A 21,026-nucleotide genomic window follows, 5' to 3' on the forward strand; every position below is an offset into this window, starting at 1 on the left:
TTATTCTTAAAGTACACGCTTCATCTGAGCTGAAAGTGTTAGCAACTAAATTTATGAAACACTCAGAGGCATTAAGTATCTCTGTAAGTCTCCACTCAGCCCTTCGTCAGGAAAAGCAGGGGAAGAATATACGAGGGAAAAACAGTGAGCAGTGGCAGAGTTAAGTCCGATAACCTCAAATGTCACAGTCCTACATAAAATAAGAACTGACACTTCCTCACCTGTAAGTGATATTAAAGGAAGGCAGGATGAATTTTAAGACATTTTATTATACAAAAGATGAACTCTTCCAAAACTGGAAGAGATTTTCTACAATTTTAAGAGTTTTGTTCTGCAACTTGTGCTTCCGCATGCTTTTTCAACAATACAAGATAAAAAGGCTCAGTAGTCCCACTTTCTTCTTACCAGAAGTGCCAAACAAACTGTAGCTGTATCAAAATCTGATATTTATTCTTTATATTCCAAGAACTGCTGAAGTCTTTTCTTATGTTCTGTAGAGACTTGCACTGCACTAAAAACAAACACAGAACACAAGTTTTTACATTAAAGGTAGTACACCACAAAATAAAGCCTCATGCCAAAACTAAGCACACACTGAAATAAACATCTACACTCAAGTTGAAATTTAGAAAACCCAGCTGTATGAAAGCCAAGGTTCCAAGAAAAACATACAGAAAAGTAGGCATTAATCCTTAGAAATGTCAATTCCTCACCAGCTTCCACTACTAAAAGACACTTATCACTAGAAAGCTCGTGTTTCTTTACCCATTTAATCATGGCATCATAGAACACTGTGAGCTGGAAGGGACTCATAAGGATCTCCACATCCAACACCTAATTGCACAGATAACAACCTAAAAAGCTAAACCCTATGCCTGAAAGCACTGCCCAAATGCTTGTTGAACTCTGGCAGCTTGGTGCTGTGACCACTGCCTCTGGGAGCCTGCTCCAGCACCCAGCCACCCTCTCAGTTAAGGTTTTTCCTAACACCCCATCTGAATGATTCCTGATACAGCTTCATGAGCAACTGTTACTCTTGCAAAGTTGACTTAAATATGAAAGAATCTCAAAATTATTTCTCCTGTATATATAGCATTTCCAAACTGAGTGACATTTCATACCCACAGAGAGAGATGTGCAGATAATGAATAAATTTTCAGCTCCACACATTCAGACACCAAGTACAGAAGTCAGCCTGCTGTGACAGCAGCTGAGAGTCAGCCGTCAGACAAGCAAGAAGCATTTAGTAAGGCTGCCCAAGATTCCCTTCCCATTAAGCAGATAGTCGCCTCTAGTCAATTTACATGTCAGCAGCTAAGAGCTAATTACTGAGTGACACACATGGACCACTTTTTAAAGAGTCCATGAAAAAATTCAGTAAGGACCCAGAATTCTTTGAGGAAGTTTCTAGCAGGGACCATACACATACACAAAGATTTTGTAAGGTTCAACAAATTAAAGAAAATAAAGACGCCATGTGAGAAAAATGTCCTAAAGGGATTCTTGCACAAACGTCCGTGTTCATACGTTCATACCTCCTGCAAGAACATTTAATTTAAAAATTTATCAAGTGAGAAATCATGAAGAAAAGTTCTTACTTTAAGTGTTCTCCGAAGACAGTGGTTATCCGGTACAGCGCTGTTTTCAAGGATGCTCTAAGTGCAAATCGTAGTGTTTTGTAGGATGTGTCCACCAGGCTTCCTGAACTCCTGGGAGGTTTGCTAGAAACATGAGGCAGTTTGAAATGTCTGTCTACAACCTAATGGAGGGGAAAAAAAAAGAAAAGAAAAAAATAGATGAGCTCATTCTGTCTGTTCAGTTACTTCATAGTAGAACCAGCAAAATATTTTATTTAATAAAGCAAAGCAAGAAAAAGTTCCAAACACCACCAAGACACAAAAACATACTGGAATCCAAACTTGACCTTACATTTCCAAGCCATCAACACGAGCACAGTATCAAGATCTATGAAATAAGATTCTCTGGTATTAAGTCTTAAATGCTAAGCTAAGTACAAAACCAATTCTGTTTTGTGTTATATCTTGTTTCCTTCAGAAACACGGGAGGTGCTCCTTCCCCCAGTACCTCTTCTTGGAATAAACGACTTACACTGAGAAGCTTTAATAACCTCAAAATCTTTTCCAAGAATCTCCATTAAGGAAGTGTAAAATGATTGTATCAAAAAGACACGCACAGCTTTGGAAACAAATCTCTCTTTTTTTTTTTTTAAATACACGTTTCCAAACATCACAAATTGGAGAGTTTGAGTCATGCCTTAGCACTGCTTTGAGATCTTATCTCTCGTGGTTTGCAAAGCCTCCAAGTGCTGCAGATCGTATGAAGAATTCTGTGCAGCCAATTGAAGATGAAGTCGTAAGTAAGCTTAAGATGTAGGATATTTGATGCATCCCTGAAACAAGATGCTTAATTAAAAAAAGGCACCACGTGCTCAGTTAAATATTTCAGTAAAAATGCACTTCCTGCTTCTACATATTAAAGATCTACCAAGGCTTTTATCCAGCTGTTCCATAACGAACGTAGTAGCAACCGGTTGTTTCATTTAGATTAACTGAAGATGAGAAGCCATTTACAGCAGTGACAACTTTAATGTTACGACTGGTCAGCACTGTCAAAACACAAAGTTAACTCCTTGTCTCATCAAGTTGTTCTGAGGTAAGGAAAAGTTGATGGTTTTCACCTCCTGAAGGGTCAGTAAAGTATTCAGGATAGCTGGCAGCGTAGTTTGAACAACTCCAAATTGGTCTTCGGTAAAGGAGGCTGCTACCAAATGAGACAGACCTTGTGGGGAAAAAAAAGTTTGCTATAATTACAGAATTCTCAACTTCCGATGCAATAACAAAGACCACATTTTTTCCTGAAGATTCTACTAACGTGGTGAAATTCTTAGGACTTTCTGCAGCCAGATGACCATTACCTCAGCCTTGGCTTGCTGCAGGGCTCAATCAGTCACTTATCTGACTGCTGCACAATAGCTTGAGGTTAATGATAGGGGAAAAAAAGAGATTACATAAAATATTTAAAAGAGGACTGGCTCCCTTTCTGCTCCTCTGCTCAGAACCGTACCTGACATCAGCCAAAAGACAAGTGCTATTTCACAATCCTACTCACACAGAAACGTTTCCAGATTATTTAAATTTTTGTTCAGCTTATACAAGAACTTCACTACTCCGAAGAGAAAATTGGATTTAGCTTTTAAACCCTTCTCAGTTTATCATACTAAAAAGCACACAGCCTAGCTCACCAACCCTTGCTAAAACACAAACGATACTTCCTGCTCTTCTGCAAACCCATATTTATGATCCCCATCTCCTGACTATACTTCTTGGCTCGTCACCTTTGATCTGACACAACCTGTCTCATCAGTCCATAAAACATCTAACCTAGGAAGAAGACTGATTTTTGCACAGTGAAATCCAATAGAAGATTCTAAAAACACTGGTATTTGCTCTTCACATTGAGAGAAAAATCAAGAAAATCCTGCTGTGCAGCCCCATGCTCATTGCTTTTTTTAAATCTCTCTGGACCACCTCTTCCAAATTATTTGTTAACTTACTACTTGAATGCCTGCCTGCCTCCACACCCCCAGCTAACAAAGACACTGCAGAAAGAAAACCTGCTGTAAAAAGAATTTCTTACTGGAAGAAAACACGAAGGTAATAAATGGGTTAATGTGGGCAAAAAGCAACAGAAATCAAACCCAGGAGCAAACTAAACTTCATGGAACAAACCAGAAGATTGTGCATGGGGTTTCAAAACTGAGAAGCGAATGAGATCTTTATTCATGTTATAGAAAAGCAGATGTATTTTTATCAAAATAGAGTCAAAGCTTTCACAGAGACCCCAAAATCTGGAACCAGAGCTGGGAACAGAAACTGCTTACCTTCCAGTGCCCAAATGTGCATCTGGGCATCAGAGAAAACAGCTTGGATGGAGGCTTCTGGATGCTGAGAAGAAATCAAAGCATTCTAAGCGCATGACCTGAAACTATCACCAAACTGCAGGTTTCAATTAAATAATACACATTTCATAGGTTCACGTGGCTCTCCTCAGAAAAGATCTGCAAGGCTGACAAATTTCAGGGAACGTGCAGAAAAATCTGATCTTTCAATAAACCAAAGTTCTGTCGGGGTGGGAGCTGCCCACAGAGCTCTAGCTAGAAGTGAACATTTCAAATGAGAAAGTCTATTAGCTAGCTGGTTTTCAAGGGCTAAATAAGCAATGTAATCCCTCCACTCCTATTTCATGACCTTGTTTGACTCAGTCTCCATTCTAGCTGACCAGAAAACACTGCTGTATGTGAATAATCCTCAAACACACACAAGAGATCTGCATACAAAAACATGGTATTTACTTGCAGAAAACAGTGAAACCTATAAAAACTAAGATCTACAGTAGAGGGGATTTGTTCTGTAAAGCTTAATTAAGTTATTGTTCAATTTTGTTAAGAGAAGCACTCAACTGTTTTTTTATGCAAAAACTAAGCTAAACTTACACAGTGTAAGTGTGCACCTGAAAGGCAGTAGTAAAATTAGTACCAATATTTCAGAAGGAGAAATTCCCAGAAATCCAGCTACCTTTTTTCCCTACAAAGGAAAACGATATAGCATTCACTTGGTACAGTAGCCTGACAAAGTGTCATTAACTGAATTCCAACCTTAACTAGGAACTATACCATCTAGCAGTTAGTATACTGAGATAACTGCCCTTTTACATTCTCAGTTGTGTTACTTTAAGCAAAATGCAGCTTATAAACAGTCTAGCCTAAAGAAATATTGTTTTGGGTTTTTTTTAATATAGGTATAGGATAGCCCTGCTTTGAGCATCACAATAAAAACAGCACCGTACTTATGATTAGATTAGAAAAAAGAACTTCAGAATCACAGAACTGCAGGGGTTGGAAGGGACCTCAAGAGATTGCATCCAACCCCCTGCTAAGGCAGGTACCCTACAACAGGTCACACAGGCAGGTGTCCAGCCGGGTCTTGAGTGTCTCCAGAGAAGGAGACTCTACAGCCTCTCTGGGCAGCCTGTTCCAGTGCTGTGTCACCTTTACCATAAAGAAGTTATTTCACACGTTTGTGTGGAATAACTTGAACCTAAAACTTGAAATTCCTACGTTCAAATTTTAGGCCATTACTCTATGTCCTATTATTGTGCACCACCAAGAAGAACCTGGTCTCATCCACTTGCTTCCCACCTCCCTTCAGGTATTTATAAACATTTATCTTTTCCCCTGGCTGTACAGATCCAGGTTCCTCAGCCTTTCCTCATAAGCAGACGCTCCAGGCCCTTTGCCATCTTTGTGGCCCTCTGCTGGACTTCCCTAAGAAATCCCTGGTTTTTTTTTGAGCTGGGGAGCCCAGAACTGGACACAGTATTCTAAATCATTACTATATGCAAAAGACACACATTGCAACAGCAGATCTCACATGTTCATGCACTTCTAGACCATGCTGCCCACTTACAAAACATACGATCACAATTACCTTGCTGAAGAAATACATTATCAGCACTCGTCTTGATAAGAAGTTTTTTATCTGAAAAAAAAAAAAAGAGATGAAAAACATAGTATTCATCAGAAGGCAAGCAAAGTTAAGCCTCCTCACCTCTACCATCTTTTCACAGTGCAAAGGAATTGAGTGTGAGGTGGAATATGTTTCATTATGTCATGTAAGCCAATTGAAGAAGGAAGTATTCATTTTTAAAAAGAAATGAAGAGTTCTTTCAGTAGAGAGAACACTTAAGCTGTATTGGCTGTAATCTATCTGTGCTGCAACTTTTACTCTACCTGTTCTTGCTTGTTCTGGAGCCACGTGTAAATAAAACTTGGCTGTACTGCCTCACTGCCAACTCTTGCAACAGAGAGCACTGGGAAGGATTCACGGTGGGAACCATTCATTTGCAGACCTACAAGAGAAATAGAGTCTCTTCAGAAAACAGGTTTCTGTCACTTTTCCTCCCATGCGTATAGATCTCTATTGGCATCTAACTCTGTGACTACGAGGATAAGAACAAGTGTAATGGAAAAGTCTTTACCTGAACCTGAAGTCCACAGCTTTGGTCCCCTTCGCATGACAAGAGGACTTTGGACTGATCCATGCCAAGGAGAGCTTAAATCCAGAATTCCTGCTTTGCAATTTAAAGCAGGTGAACTGAAAGGTGAACCAATATCAGACCCAGGTGACGCCTTTAAAGGCATTAAGGATGATTTAGCCAGGGAAGACATGGCAGCTCTGGGAATAACATTAGACCTCTGTAACTGGAAAGGGATATCTTCTGCCACGACAGCTCCTAAGAAAAGGAAACACACTGCATGTAAACAATATGCTGTCAAGATATGGGTTTGTTATTGGATTGCTACTTCAACAACTTCTGTATTGTCAAGAGTTTTCACTAACAGACATTGCTTCTACCTTGATCTCGCAAAGAAGTACATATTAACCTGAGCATGGAATGTTTTAAAAGTTCCTTCCACTTGTTCTCAAACTGATGATGGATTTCCTGAACCTCTCCTTCTGCTATCTAGCATTACAGTGCTTTGGATGTATCATTGCAAAGGATGCTTTTAGTATTTCTAGTATTAGTATTAGAAAAGAAGGCTACTTAAGGACAATTCTTAAATAAGAATGGCAGTTCTTCCTGATTGGTGTGTAAGAAACACACATCAGCCACAAATTCCAAGGGAACAGCAGCACTAGAAGAAATTCACCTCTGACATACCAACTATCCCCTGCTGTTCCCAGGACAGGAGTACGCTTGTGCCCCAGGGATTCAGTTACCTGGCAGCCCTTGTACTAACATAGCTCTGCTGCCAGGCATGCTGCCCAAGTCCAGCATGTGAAACACCTGAAATACATGCCAGCTGCATGCAGCTCAAGACTCAAACTGACTCTTCTTTTTCTACCATGATACTCAGTGAACCACATAAACATGTTCAAAGTCCTTAGAACAACAAAAACTAATCTTGTCATCTTAAGGTAACCAAAAGAACAGCTATGCAAGTTACAAAGCATCTCCTGGCAAGACTTGCAGTTCTTAGGTTCAGCCATATTCTAAAACTCTAATAATTAAGACTTTCTTAATTCATGCAAGTGTGGAAGAACATACTGCATCAAATATAACATCACGAAAAGTACACAAAGTAAGCACACTCTTTTGAAGCTTTCCATTTGTTTTGGGGATTGAAACGAAACAGGGGTGGGACTTCCTTTTTAAATGTTTCCATTTATTTGCAACACCCACCCCCCTCCCCCAACTCATTTTTCCATACAACTTAATTCAGATTACATAGGTACATTAGTCCATTGGTATCCTCATGCTTTACAAAGCACTGTGAGCATTTCCTCACATACCTGGAGTCTGCGGAGATACTTTCATCTCTCCCACTTGCTGCTTTGCTCTCCCATTTGCTGCTGCAGCTTCCTGTTGTGCAATCAACCTCTGGGTCAGATCAGTCAGAAGACTCAAACACTCCCTTGATATCGCAGTCCAGTTGTGCGGGTGCCCACCTAGCAGCGTTCACATAAAAGGGAAATGCAGTAGGTATGTTTGATCTCCACAGTATCCTCATATCTATTCTAACAGTGCACATTTGCTCTCAGCAAAAGCTTCAAAGACTGTAGCACCATTCGATTTGTTAAAAGCCACAGTGCATTTTTACTGTAGCAGTTTATTTATACTGAAAGGGAGATGAAAACATGGACAGATTCCATCCTACTGTCAGTTAATAACTCTACAAGACTTCAGTGAAACCCATTAGGCAAGTGGGAAACGAGCAGTTTGGTCCATCAGATTTGAAATTAACTGAACAACTAAAATGAACAAAGTAATATCAATGGTAACAGGAAATGCTTTAGAAGTTGTGCAAACATTAGAAATCCTAATGAGGAGCAACAAAGTTTTTGAACGTTTCTAGGCAGTCTCAACTGCCCTTCTCCGCCATATCTTCATATATAGCACGAGGCTTGTATACTAAATGAAATCCTGGCCTTTGTTTGCTTTCACAGTTCCAGCGGTGACCCACTATTTATGCTCAATTTAATCTCACATCTGAACATTGGGCTTACATACACATGCTGCATTATTCAGTTTGGGTTATTTGATAGGTGATGTCAAGAGGACCTTGCTTTCAATACTTTAAGGCCTGTGTTTCCTCATGGTTGTCACTTAAATCAAACAACGGGGACTGGTATTTATTGAGTAGATGAAACAACGTGAATACAGAGAACTAAGCATCCTTTAGGAAAAGGTATCACAGGAACACTTTTACTTATGAGGCCTCATAGCTTACATAGCACACGTCACAGCAGTTAAAAAGAAGACTCGTTAACACATTTGACAAACAAAAAAAAAAAAAAAGAAGCAGCAGCAACCTGAGCTGGCTCTTACCTGGCTGGCTGAGGCTAAAGACTTCCTGACGTCGAACAGGAGAGTACTGGGAAAGTAACATCAAGTCTTGCAAGGCTAAAAACTACAAGAAAAAGAAAGTGTTTTCACAAGAGCAAATTCCAAGGAGGATCCTTAAGAACTGTTATCCATATAAATGCAGTTCTAACGAAGAGCAAGTTTAGTCTGAAGTTTACACAGACTACGACAAGCCTCGTGATGGGAAAAAAAAAAAGAGGCAAAAGACTGCATGTATCCCCAAGGCCAGTTTGGATAGAGTGTCTGAGCAGAGCTTTGGAGAACCTTAGCTCCAAAGGAAGAACGTATCAGTAAAGAACATCTAGGACTTTATTATTATTATTATTATTATTATTCAATCTTAATAGCTAACAACTCAGAGAGAAAGAGCTCAAGTACAGAATGAACTGTTTTTGTAAGCCAGAGCTCATCTGCAGTGTGCCAACAGCACAAAGCCTAACACTGCTTTTTCACGTGATTCAGTAATGAATGTGGCATACCAACGATAACCAGATTGCCCCCACTATGCAAGACCCAATTATAAATTAGACACTTCAGACTAATTCATAATCTCAGCAGTTACTAACTGTGCTGTGATTGATTCTTCCTCACAGATCCTTTGATAATGTAACAGAGCTTATAGTAGGCTGCAATTCATTTGAATCCCATTTTATCTCTAGCCTTATCAGAGATCTGTATAATCATTAAATATGGATCTTCCATGTGCTGGAGAACAATGTTATCCATATTTACACAACACTTTTTATATGAGGCCTTCAACTCTTGATTATTATAAACAGTAAGTTCTATTAACGTCTAACACAGCCACACCAAAATTACTGCTTACTGCAATGGAAAGAAAAGAGAGCATTAATAACCTTTTATTTTAGCATCATTACAAACTAACATAATTATTGCAGACATACATCTCACTCTCACCTCTAAATGAGTCCATCTTCAGCCTGAAAGCAGTATAGCACGGGGAGCACCAGCAGATGTCACTACTGAACAAGTTTTCACCATTAAGCATGACTGCCTCCCTCGGTTCGGAGGCAGCTTCATAAAGAACTAGCAGCAGTTTCTCTAGCTGCCACACAGCACATCACCGTTTGAGAATCAGCTCCCCAGCACACACCTAACCGGAAAGACTGCAGAAATCCAATTACCTTGATAATGAGCGGAGGGTTGCTGTTTAAGATTTTAGGCAGGCATTGGTCCGTCTCCTCAGCAAAAGTTGGCTGAACAGGAAAGTGATGTGTCTAAAAATAAACATCAGAAGTTGTGTCATACAGTGCAAAACATGAGGAAAAAAAAGCTCAAGAAACACCATCCCTGAGTTGGTGCTCATCAGGAATTACGGACTACAAAAGCACATACCCAACTGCTTCAACTTGCTACAAAATACCTTGGAATTTCTAACAGAAGCAACAAAAAAAACAGACAAGAATACAACAAAGGCCGCTCCTCCCATTTAAAACCAAGGTCTTGGAAAATCCAGGTGCCTTTATCTTGAAATGCCCTCCATGTACCCATACAGTTGGGCAAATCATATGCAGTTACATTTCTATCGTAACGATAACTGGGAGAAAATCTATTGACACCACACCCCAAAATCAGAAATTTCAACAGTGATGTCTGTCTTTTACGGTATAACCGATCCAATGGAAAACTGAGGGGTTCTTTTATTAAGTAATGAAATATTTTAGTATTCTCCTGCACCATTTCATTGCTAAACTAAGTCTTAGAAGATAAATAACTGCTTATGTTGTTGTCAAGTATTGCATATTTTTATTACTACTTAACATGAGTCAGTTTGGGCAGACTTTGTCAGTTTATTTGTTCTGTGTCACTGAATTCATATTACGTATCTTCACTTTTTCTCTTCTCCCCAGCTGCAAAACTGAAATCTACAATAGCAATTGCTGTCAAAGGGTTAACAAGATAACTGTGTGGAACTGATGTAAGCTTACAGATTCTTTGCTGCCTTTTCCTTGTCAGCCCCCCCAGCACACCCCACTCCCACCAGCCCCATAACCACAGCCTCAGATTTATTCTAACATGATTCATTATATATTCAAATGGTCTTTTTTTAGCCATATTAATTTGTAACAGTGATTGAATGAAAATGCAAAGACGTATTAATTCCCAAGGCTGCTTGAAGTCTATTTTAATACTGCAGCCTGAACTCTATTAACATGTCTCTTCTTTGGAGAACTGTGTATTTGGATGCCTTGTTGAAATCTGAGATTTGCAGAGCTCAGCTTGCAGAACACTGACCACCTTTTGTTATCTTTTCTGTTGATAAATGGGACTAAGAGATCATTTCTGGATATTACCTTCTCACATAACCTGCAGGTGCGTGTCACAAGTTATTGCTTTTGAAAAGAAAGCATTATCAGTGAAACACTTCAGCACTGTCACAGCATACCAACCTCTGTAGCATAGATCTTGAAGAACAACCATGCAATGTACCAGGTAACGAGAAGAAACACACCACATAACCAGACGTGGTAAAATAAGGAGAGATCCAATAAGCCAGACAGCGTGTCAAGAGGATGCAATTTACTGCAAATAAACCAACCAAGAAGATAAAAGTATTTTTATTACGGAGGACATCTTTAGTAAGCTGCTTATTGTTGATTTTGTTGGTGGTTTTCAAGAAGTTCCATAAAGATGTTATGAGATCACATCTCTTTAATTTTCTAGTAGAGGTGATTAGATGAAATTAAAATTAATGAAATTAAGGAAAGAGCTACATGAAATAAATGACTGTAATCACAACTTCAGTCATTTAGGGTATTAAAAGCTCCCATCTCCCTGTTTGAAGAGGAATCACAGTGATATATAAAAATGAAAACATCCTAAAAACACAGAATTGGATAAAAAACACAAATGAGATCTGGAGAGAATACCCTTTCAAGTATTTCAGTTTTACAGAGATGAAGGCTATTAAAGAGGGTTTCTTAACTGCCTAGCTACAAAAAGGCTCTTACCAGGGGCTGTTGGCCCTCGTGGGGTTTATTTCAGAAGCCTCCAATGCTCCCCATGTTCTGGGGGAAGTGAGGAACAGAGCCCTACTATACACAAAGGACCAGCTGCTAAGCTGGACTACCTGAGCAAAGGCAGCTGTTGGCAATATTCTCCTCCCAGTTTTCAGCACAATGCACTACCCACCTGTCTATACGAAGATCCATTGTGGTACTTATCCACATCTTTGGGATATAACCTAGGGGACAAAAAAATAAACACAACACTGAAGGAAGTAAAACACAGGCAAATATGTACACAGCAGGCCAACAAGAAGAATGCATATATAAAGACAAAGAATGGCCTTGTAACACACGTGTGCAAGAAAACAATCTGTCTTTGGGTTTTCTCTCTTTTGTTTCTTAGAAAATTGGAATGAGGGAATGGAAAAAAAGGTGCCAGGACAATAACTACGTGGTGAGAGATGCTGCTCCTGAGTTTTATCACTAGTTTCTCAGCACTGGAATATTAGTATTTCTTCTCTATCAGAAGAGTTAATAGTAATTTCATACTCATTTTCACCACAGCTCAGACAGCAGCAGAGTACTTTGAAAGATATAGAAGAAACCGATCTTGAAGCAGTTGCCCCAGTGGAAAATGCTCTAACATACTTTTACATTGTTTAGGAGTATAACTACAGCCCTGACATAAAAGAAACCTCACTGTATTTTATCCAGTCCAACCCAGTTGTGCCCATCAGTAGAATTTATCATTATTATTTTAACGAACAAACTGCCTTTTCCTCCCCATTTTCTCCAAATAACATAAACTGCACTTGGGAATAAAGCCAAAGTGCTTGCTTTTGCTTAGAAATAGTAAGGCATAGTGGCACTACATACACAGAAATTGTACCCGCTGCCAATATTTCAGGTTCAGCTCTGAGACTATTCCCAATACCAGACAACAGAAGGAGCAAGCCAGGCATAGCAACATTTACCCATGTGCTAAAAAAAAAACTGGGTTTAAAAATATATATATATATATATATATAAAAATAAAAGTTACAAATGAAAACAAAATTCTTCAATTATACTTTGTTTCCAGGCTTAAAGTATTTTTACACAGATCGGAATGCACATACAAACAGTGGCCAAAAGGTTTCAAAATGCACCCTCAGCAATGCTAGCTGGTTAGAGCTTGGTAGCTCCTACATGCAAGTTACTTCACAGCTGCCTGCAGTGGAATTTCCTTCCAAGAAAAGAACACCAGAAACAATCCTCTGGAGGAGGATCAATGTTTTGGCACAGTGTCCAAAAACACAGGCTTCAGGTTAGAAAACTCGTTCCCAGTTGTCTTCTTAGAAAATTCTAATGTTCCTACTCACCTAATGTTCCCAACTAGGTGAGAAATTCCTCTGTAAGGTGTTAACCTCTTTGGAAACAGAGACATTTCTCACAAGCTAACCAGAATTCTGTAAGGCTTTAAGAATTAATACCAGCATACAAAATGTGCCCCTTCTCACTATTCTAGAGAGACATTACTTGTCTTGATTTGTTTAAATAAGCCCACATGTCTTCATCAAGCAACTTGAGAGGCTGAAAAAACAGCGTAAATTGCCTGGCTAAAACAAAGGAATTCAAAATACAGGAACTCAAACTTCACAAATCCTTACCAAAGAAGTAATATGCAACACAGAAGTTTCTAACCGAGTACAGCGATTCCACACAACTGTGCTTAACGAGGAGAGGCAAAGATCTTCTGAAACGTAAGTACTTGTATTGCTAGAAACAAAAACAACAGTTTCATATTCTGCATTCAGAACAAACTGGTGAAACAGTTAAAAAAAATTAAAAGCCTGCTTCAAAACCTGTGGTCTAGGCAAATTACAACTTATTAGGTGAACAGGAGAAATGTTTCTGGGCTGCACTTCATAGGTCAGCCCTCTCTCTGCTAGATTTCAGCAGAATTGCTAGAGCCCCCTCCAAAGGGATCGGTTCCATAGCAGCAAGCACACAAATTAGCTGTGGATGCTGAGTTTAAGCATAAGTCGCTATATGCTCTTCAGACTTGAAAAAATCTGGTACTCCATCACAACTGATATATTCCTGGTTGTTTGTTTGAAAACAATTATCTAAAAGCCCTCCGGATTTTCAGCTTTTAAGTAACTTCTGTTGCTAATTCCTGATGTTAATGATGAGTTCGTGTATATTGCTGCTTTCCTGTACACCTTCTGCAGTGGTGCACCTTAGTCAGCTTTGAACGTGCAACAGAGGGCCCTCAGCACTCTGCATCTCTGTATCTGTTTGAAAGAGGCTGAGCAGGAAGAAGGAAGGTGAACATTACTGGCACCAAAACATACACTCACTCCGCTTTAATCTACTGGTAAAAGCCAACTGACAGCTGGTACTGCCACATTCAGGCATATAAACAATCAAGGCTATTTTTTAATAACTGTTTTGCTCATCTTTCTGCTAAGATCCATAAAACTGCTTACCTGTATGATTGGAAACGCCAAATAATTCATATTGTTAATAAGGTATAAGAGACTGTAACAGTATCCCATGAAAGCACCAGAAAGTAGAAAAAAGAGGTGGTATTCATTTAGGCACATCTGAGGAACAGCATCATTGAGGCTAAAAGAGAGAACTTAATATTAATTAAGGTGTTTTTTTAATCCAGCATTTGGAGTTCACGAGAAAGTTCATTTCTACTCTCCTGATCAGTACACGTGGTGGTATCTCACCATGTCCAACTGCCATTGCTTATTTCTGTACTTTACACATGGGGATACTTCTGATATTCAGGAACTGAGGCACACCCACCAGAGACCTCGTTCAAATTACAACACCCTGGCAACTCTGCATCAACAATCCCAACAATTCAGTCACTCTGGGTTTCTGGCCCAGTTACTTCCCCACGCATTATCACATTTCTCAGTTAGGGCATTTCCGAGCCTTTAATAAAAAATTATCAACACATACTTGCTCATTTTTTGACAGCACTCAAATTTCCGTCTCTTGCTTAAAATAAAGGCCATCAGGGCATACTTCTACAACAGAAGCTCTTTCCATAACTTATCCTTAACACATAGAAATAATTACCTTTCTGAAATGGTGCAGGGCACAGCAAGAAACTGGAACCTCCCTTTTGTCATAACTGCAGCACACCAAGCAACCAACATGCCCATTATAGCATGAGCAACTGAATGGATAACTTGCTGAGGGTGAATTATCTTTCCTATCAGTGCTAATCGAGAGCATGGGATCGATGGCACCACTGTAAATAAAAGCCAAAAGTCAATTTTTGTTTGCTGTCGATAAAACTCCTCATTCAAAAAAAGAAAAAAAAAGCCATTGGCAGCCAAGAACTTCAGCTGGAATCAGACACAGAAAGCAATGCAGAGAGATGGGGCCATGAATGATGCCCACACCTGGACTGCCTCTCCTGTTGCCATCTGAGTCCCCTTCTGAGTCAAACCCACAGTTTTCACACCCTCCCGTGGTCACTGCTAATTAAATACAAACTGCTACCTCTACTTAAAAATACCTTTTACGTGCTGTCTACGTTAATTAAAAGGCAATTTGCAAGAGGTGAACGCAAATCTCTCACACGCCCATCCGATTTATAAGCGGTACCACAGCCAGCTCAGCAGTGCATGCAACCCACCTGCATAAAACTCAACGTTGAAGACGCTGATCACCAGTACCACCACGGACATCAGAAGGATACAGAAGATGACATGTGAAGTATATAAGTCATCGAAAGAATCTAAAGGAAAGAAAGAAACAATCAGCCCTCAGAAGACCGCAGTAACTAAGCCTCTCTAGGAAGACCCGCCGCTGAGGAAGCCTGAGGGCGAGGGCGGGGAGGCGCAGACCGGGCAGGGCACGTACCAGAGAGCCAGCGCAGCGGGCGCAGGGGCTGAATGCCGCTGAGGAGGACGAAGGCCGCGGTGCAGACGGGCAGCAGCAGCCCGGACCAGGCGACGGCGGCCGCCAGCCTCCAGCCCAGCACCTGAGGGAGAGGCGGCGTGAATGGGAGGAGGGCGTGGGGAAGAAAAGGGGGGGGGGGGGGGGGAAGGGTCGCGGCTGCGCCGCGCTCACCTGGCGGAGCAGGGCCCGCTGCCGGCCCGCCGCCGCCGCCTCCATGCCGGGCCCGGCGCCGTTCAAAGTCTCCGCCGCCCAACGGCCGCCTCCCACACGCCACTTCCGGCGCAACACGGCGGGAAGCCCGGGGCAGCCAATAGGAGCCGCGATGGAAGCCCGCGGCAGCCAATAGGAAGCGTGCCACGCTCCTTCTCCCCGCCCACCCCGACAGGAAGCGGCGCGGGCACACAACGTGGGGAGGACTGCGAGGCCCGGCATCCCCCGCGCGGCGGAGGTGGAGAAATAAGCACCGCACGGAACTTCACATCGCTTTATTCCGGCGCGACCGGACAGCTGGGAGGCTCAGCGCGCTGTACAGCACCGGGCTCAGCCCCCGTGCCCACCGCAGCGGTCTGTGAGCTCGTGGGTCCCGCGGGGCTTCTGCGCAAACGTGTCCCATTCTTCAGTGAAAAAATAAAGCTACTGCGCGGGTGGAGAAACAGCGCGACCTGAAAGAGAGAAGCAGCTCCTGTGGGCTCCCGGCTCCTCTGAGGCACTGCGCACGCACGACCTACGGCTGCTCGGCAGAGCTCGTTGTTAACTAACTTGTCTCTGTTTCTCAGTCTTTTACGTTTTCATAGCCGTCATTTAAAATTCCAGCGGGGAGGAATATTAATAAACGGTGCTTATATGTAGAATTCATCTTTTGTTTGGCAGAATTCATGTGTTCAACCCTGCTACGCTCAACCACAGTAGCAAGGGAGCTGTTTGAAGACCCGTGTTCCCTAACGACAGGATTCGTGTTTGTAGATGCTTAGATAGGAAATCTATAATCTTACCTTATTTATTTAACCTTTGTTATCAGCGTTGTTCCGTTGTGAGCAGGGATAATAGGTGCAGGAAAATCCACTTCAGGGGCATCAAAGAAGTATGCCTAAGTTATCACGAAGGAGAAAAAAAGACCACTTAGGAAGAAACAAATGGTTCTGCCTCCTCAGCCCCCACTCCCTCCTGCCACATCCATTTCCATGAGCTGAAAGCACAGTACTGAAATAACAAACCTGAACCTTTTAGTTCTAAGCGTTTTTATCAGATAAGAACTGGTCGGTTAAAATGAGACTCTGAATTGGATTTTACAGTATAACAGTCAACAGCTAAAAGGTTTGAGAGGACCAATACCGGACAGGGCAGCAGAAATTTGCTCAACTGACTGCTGATTAACTGATGAAGCTCCACGCAGCCTACAGTAACAGGAGCTCCTACTGACATCAGAGTGGCAAATGTTGTGGAGTTGTAAATATTCATTATTGAGTTTGTTACTTGCACTGTCAAAGTCCCACTGGCATTAACTTCTGCTATTTGAAATGATTAAAGGGGGGGGGTTTCAGAAGTACTTTCTTGTCTCTTGATTTAAAAAGATCTTCCAGCAGCATCCTTCCCTGTATTATACCATATTATACCATTATAACCCAGGTAATAACAAGTTACAGAGGCAGGGGGAAAAATAAAGAAATAAGAGTCCTCTACCAAGCAGCCAACAGACAGCAGGGCGTGAAGCAGGACGATGGTCCCCATGGTCGCCAGCGCAATCCTTCGGTTGTCATCTCTGACAGCAGGCCAGAAGGTCATCACCAAAACAGAGCCCGAAAGGCACAGGGAAAAAATCATCAGGACCCAGCGCACCACTTTTTGTGGAATAATCCATAAGATCTGTCAGGGAGGAAAAACGATTGTCAGAGAGATTGTGTGAGACCAGGATTCGTTTATTTAATGCATTGTGTTTTCTGACATTTCATCACTTCCGGCCAATTTGCTCTTAAATTATCCCATGCCTCATTTGAAGAAAGAGCAACGACAGCAGCCGCAGCAACAGGAGCTGCTGGTCATGACAAGTTCGTGTTTCCAGAGATCTGGGCATCTCCTCCATGGCCTCCCCCTCACCAGGGCGGCCCAGGATGGTGCTGGCCAAGGAAACTTCATCCTCAGAGCCTGCATATCAGCACTGCCCTCAACACATCCATCCACATCTACTGCCTGGGAGGACACTGGAACAGGTTGCCCAAGGAGGCTGTGGATGCCCCATCTCTGGAGGCATTCAAGGCCAGGCTGGATGTGGCTCTGGGCAGCCTGGTCTGCTGGTTGGCGACCCTGCACATAGCAGGGGGTTGGAACTGGATGAGCATTGTGGTCCTTTTCAACCCAGGCCATTCTATGATTCTATGACACGTCCCAATCCCCAACCTTGCCAGCAGCCTTTAGGCCATACGTACCGCTGTGGGAATATAGACGAAGAGGGAGTAGCCATATACACACACTATCTCCAGGAAAGAGTAGGAGACAATGTTCATAACTTTACTGTTCCTCCACATCAGGAATCCCCAGAGAGCAAGGGGAACAAGCCAAGCATATGCATAAATCGTTGTTGCTGCTATGGAGACTGTAAACACCAGAAGATTTAAGGTTCTATTAGAATACCAGCCAGAATCGAATGTACAGAAGCATTAAGCCTGAAAACTAGAGTTTCCTTTGAAATTACTCTCAAAAGGTAAAGGATTCATTATTCATAAACTGACAATTTTGCATTTATGCCCACTCGACACCCAGTACTTCTGCCAGCATTTCAAGTTAATTAAAAAGTAAAGACTCCAGAAACAATTACTTTGCTGCTTTCAACTTATTATACTTGAGTACGAAATGCTGCCATTTTCAGTGTGAAAAGAGCCATGCAGAACAGAAAACATTAAAAATAATTAATTTTAAAAAGTTCAGCTTCAGATATTGAAAAATAAGAACACTTGAGAGTACAGACATGGCTGTCAAATCCAAAACTATTCAAGTGACTTCAAGCCCACTTTCAGTGCTTATTTTGCCATCTCTTAAAAATGTACAGAGAGCAATCAACCAACAAGACGACTAAATAAGAGCTACAGCCTGTTCCTGTGTTACTGCACTCGCACATTAAAAACAAACACCACCACCACCACACCCTCGAGACCACTTCATATACTTACAAACCTTTTCTGAACTCGGGCACATAGTGGTATGTCGGCCTGCCCAGGTGGATGAAGAAATTTGAGAGATTGCCACTAACAGCAATGGCAAAGACAAGTGTAGCACATATCCAAAAGGGACCTTAAAAAGAAACACAATTTCATTAACAGTTCCTCTGCCTTTGTAACTGTTTAGGGAGAGCAAGTAGAAGAAGACAAACTCAAAACATTCAGCACAGAAAGGAACTTATCACACCTCATACCTACCATAGAGGTCGGGATTGCTGCGGACATACAGCCTTACAAAGTTCCTTCCTGGCACTGGGAAAACTGAACCCTTGATTCTGTCCAGGACCTACAAAAACACACAGTTTTGTCTGACCAAACGTGACAAAAGGAAAGATCCTTTATGTCTGGGTAAGACACAGCTCAAATGAGTTCTCCTTGAGAGAGGAGTGCTAACCTGGTAAGTGTCCACATCGAAGAACGTCTGGTAGTACTCAAATGTCCAGAAAGGGGCGCTTTTCTTCTGTCCCGCAAGCAGCTGTATGGTGGGAAAAGCAACATGGAAAACATTACAAACATGCCATTTGTAAATCATTAGTTCATTTACATGATAGTTAAATCACTGCTCTACTCAGACAGAAAACAAAATTAACAGGGAAATACCTATTAGTGTTCTCTATGAGCTACTTAACAGTCTTCCTTCCCCCCTCCAACATTTGTTAGCAGCAGCCACTGATCTCCCTGCGAGCAGAACAGTCGTCTGCTGTCCCAAAGAGCAGCGAGACGCCACCATCCAGCACATTATTCACAACACGTCTTCATCTGTACCACAAGCTCCCTTGTGCTGCCTGACAGCTGCATCAGCAGAGCCTTCAGACAAACCCTGGGCGTTTCAGAGCTTCCTGCTTCCCTGCCAGAGGCACCGACCCCACAGCAACACTGCCAGAAACGAACACAGCGTTGCGACAACAGAGAAGCGGAGTTTTAAAGCACCCAGCATTCATCCCTGGTGCTCTCTAGGAATCCCTCAGTGCTGTCAGCACCAGCCGTGTGTGCGCTAATGGGCACTGCTGATGGAAGAGCATTACCTCTGTTTTATCCGAGTCGTCGGTGCCCAGCAGTTCATCGTCCTCCTCTCTCCCCGGCTCCTGCCGACGGCTGTGCTGCTTCTTATGGGCCTCTGTCGGCTCATCGATGCTTATGGTGGTGGCATCGGGATTTGCTGCAAGCAAAGTAGCTGCATCGTCAAATTCTGCAAACAAGTGCATTACAAGAAAGGTGGTGATTAGATTACGTTTAGACCCCCACGCTACCCAAGAAAGGACGCGTCAATAGCTCAGACACCTGAAGCACAACCAAGTGTTTCTCAAAGCCCAAACCGACACAGACTGCACGTTTATTTGGTGAACGAAGCGTTCGGCCCCCCCCTCTCCCACTGACCCAGTGTAACACACCCGTACAGGGCGCTGCCACCCCCGTCACGCAAAGCACGGGGCAGACGCGGCTCTGGACAGCCGCCCACCCGGCACCTACAGCCGCACAGCGCTCACCTCGGAACTTGAGGTCGTCCACCGCCGCCATCCGCCCGCTCGGGCCGCGGAGCAGCTCCCCAGGCCTGCACCCTCCTGGAAGCACAAGGCCCCGCCGGGCCGGGCCGCTCAGCACCCGCCGGGCACACGCAGCACCGCTGACCAGGCCGCCGGCGCTGCCCCCGCTGTCAACTCTGCGGGCAGTGCCGACGGAGGCCACCGGCCGCCCCGCGTCACCCCCGGGCCGCCTCGCGTCACCCGCTTCCCCAGGGAGCCCCGCACCGCCCGGCCCGGCCCCGCACCTTTACTCCCCACTGCCCAACCGCTCCCAGCCGCGGCCTCCGTCACCCTTAAAGACGCGGCAGGAACTGCGCCGCGACAGCCAATCAGCAGCCCCGCTGCTCGCTGCTCCCGCCCACCCGTAGGGCTAGAAAAGACCCTATTGGCGTAAAGCTCCGCGCCGGCCAATCGGAGGCGCTTCCTCTTCCGCCTCCGCCCACCCCCTTAAAGGGACCGCGGCCCCAATCTCGGGCCGCCCGCCCCTCTCGCTGTGCCCGCTCCGGCGCCCCGAGCGTGGCAGGGGCTGTGCCAGGAAAGGGTTAAGGGCTGCAGCATCTGTGTAGTACCTGCGTACGTACATGCGCGTATGGGTTATAGAGCTACGAGAATGTAAACGTGGGTTTCAATGCATCATATAAAATAAACATAACATATATACGAGTGTGCATATATAATTTATACATACTTCATGTGCATGACTTAATGCATGACTTCTACTCTAAGAAACCACCCCGATTCATTGAAACCACCCCGATTCATTAGTGACGCGCTCAGCACACCTGTGAGCAACTCATAACCAGGTTGCACCAGGAATCTCAGCCTTGCTGCGATGCGTGCCCTGGTGTGGATGGGGGCAGTGCAGCTGCAGGCGATAGAGCCCATGCAAAGGTGAAGATCATTTTGAGGCGAGGCAGAAATCCAGCCAAACACGTGGGCATTCCCCCCACCTCCCCCCCTCCTCACTA

The 21,026-nt window shown here is 43.2% G+C and overlaps 2 protein-coding genes across 6 annotated transcripts; both read right to left on the bottom strand.

Annotated features, from left to right (window-relative positions):
* Positions 1 to 249: 249 nt before the first annotated feature.
* On the bottom strand, positions 250 to 15,755 carry NDC1 (NDC1 transmembrane nucleoporin). 2 transcript variants are annotated; one of them, XM_015291192.3, is made up of 18 exons: positions 15,495 to 15,755; positions 15,285 to 15,405; positions 15,058 to 15,159; positions 14,493 to 14,667; positions 13,886 to 14,024; positions 13,064 to 13,172; positions 11,599 to 11,650; positions 10,857 to 10,989; positions 9,591 to 9,683; positions 8,410 to 8,491; positions 7,374 to 7,529; positions 6,058 to 6,312; positions 5,810 to 5,928; positions 5,508 to 5,558; positions 3,902 to 3,965; positions 2,699 to 2,799; positions 1,599 to 1,759; positions 250 to 511 (listed from the first exon to the last, which is right to left on the bottom strand). In XM_015291192.3, exons 1-18 carry the CDS (start codon positions 15,753 to 15,755, stop codon positions 448 to 450), a joined length of 2,238 nt encoding a protein of 745 aa, XP_015146678.2. In that variant the 3' UTR covers positions 250 to 447. The 2 variants fall into 2 exon arrangements, 1 of the variants encoding a protein (XP_015146678.2); XR_005862015.1 differs by lacking the exon at positions 250 to 511 and having other exon boundaries at positions 1,626 to 1,759; positions 3,902 to 3,999.
* Positions 15,756 to 15,792: 37 nt separating this feature from the next.
* On the bottom strand, positions 15,793 to 20,361 carry YIPF1 (Yip1 domain family member 1). 4 transcript variants are annotated; one of them, NM_001277610.2, is made up of 10 exons: positions 20,304 to 20,361; positions 20,023 to 20,097; positions 19,561 to 19,694; positions 18,930 to 19,010; positions 18,734 to 18,821; positions 18,492 to 18,608; positions 17,747 to 17,913; positions 17,004 to 17,186; positions 16,316 to 16,410; positions 15,794 to 15,985 (listed from the first exon to the last, which is right to left on the bottom strand). In NM_001277610.2, exons 2-9 carry the CDS (start codon positions 20,051 to 20,053, stop codon positions 16,321 to 16,323), a joined length of 891 nt encoding a protein of 296 aa, NP_001264539.2. In that variant the 5' UTR covers positions 20,054 to 20,097; positions 20,304 to 20,361; the 3' UTR covers positions 15,794 to 15,985; positions 16,316 to 16,320. The 4 variants fall into 4 exon arrangements, with proteins under 4 accessions (NP_001264538.2, NP_001264539.2, NP_001264537.2 ...); NM_001277608.2 differs by having other exon boundaries at positions 19,561 to 19,724; NM_001277609.2 differs by having other exon boundaries at positions 15,793 to 15,985; positions 20,023 to 20,361.
* Between the last annotated feature and the right edge of the window lie 665 nt (positions 20,362 to 21,026).

Source organism: Gallus gallus, chromosome 8 (genome assembly GCF_016699485.2).
Source record: "Gallus gallus isolate bGalGal1 chromosome 8, bGalGal1.mat.broiler.GRCg7b, whole genome shotgun sequence".
NCBI classification, from domain to species: domain Eukaryota; kingdom Metazoa; phylum Chordata; class Aves; order Galliformes; family Phasianidae; genus Gallus; species Gallus gallus.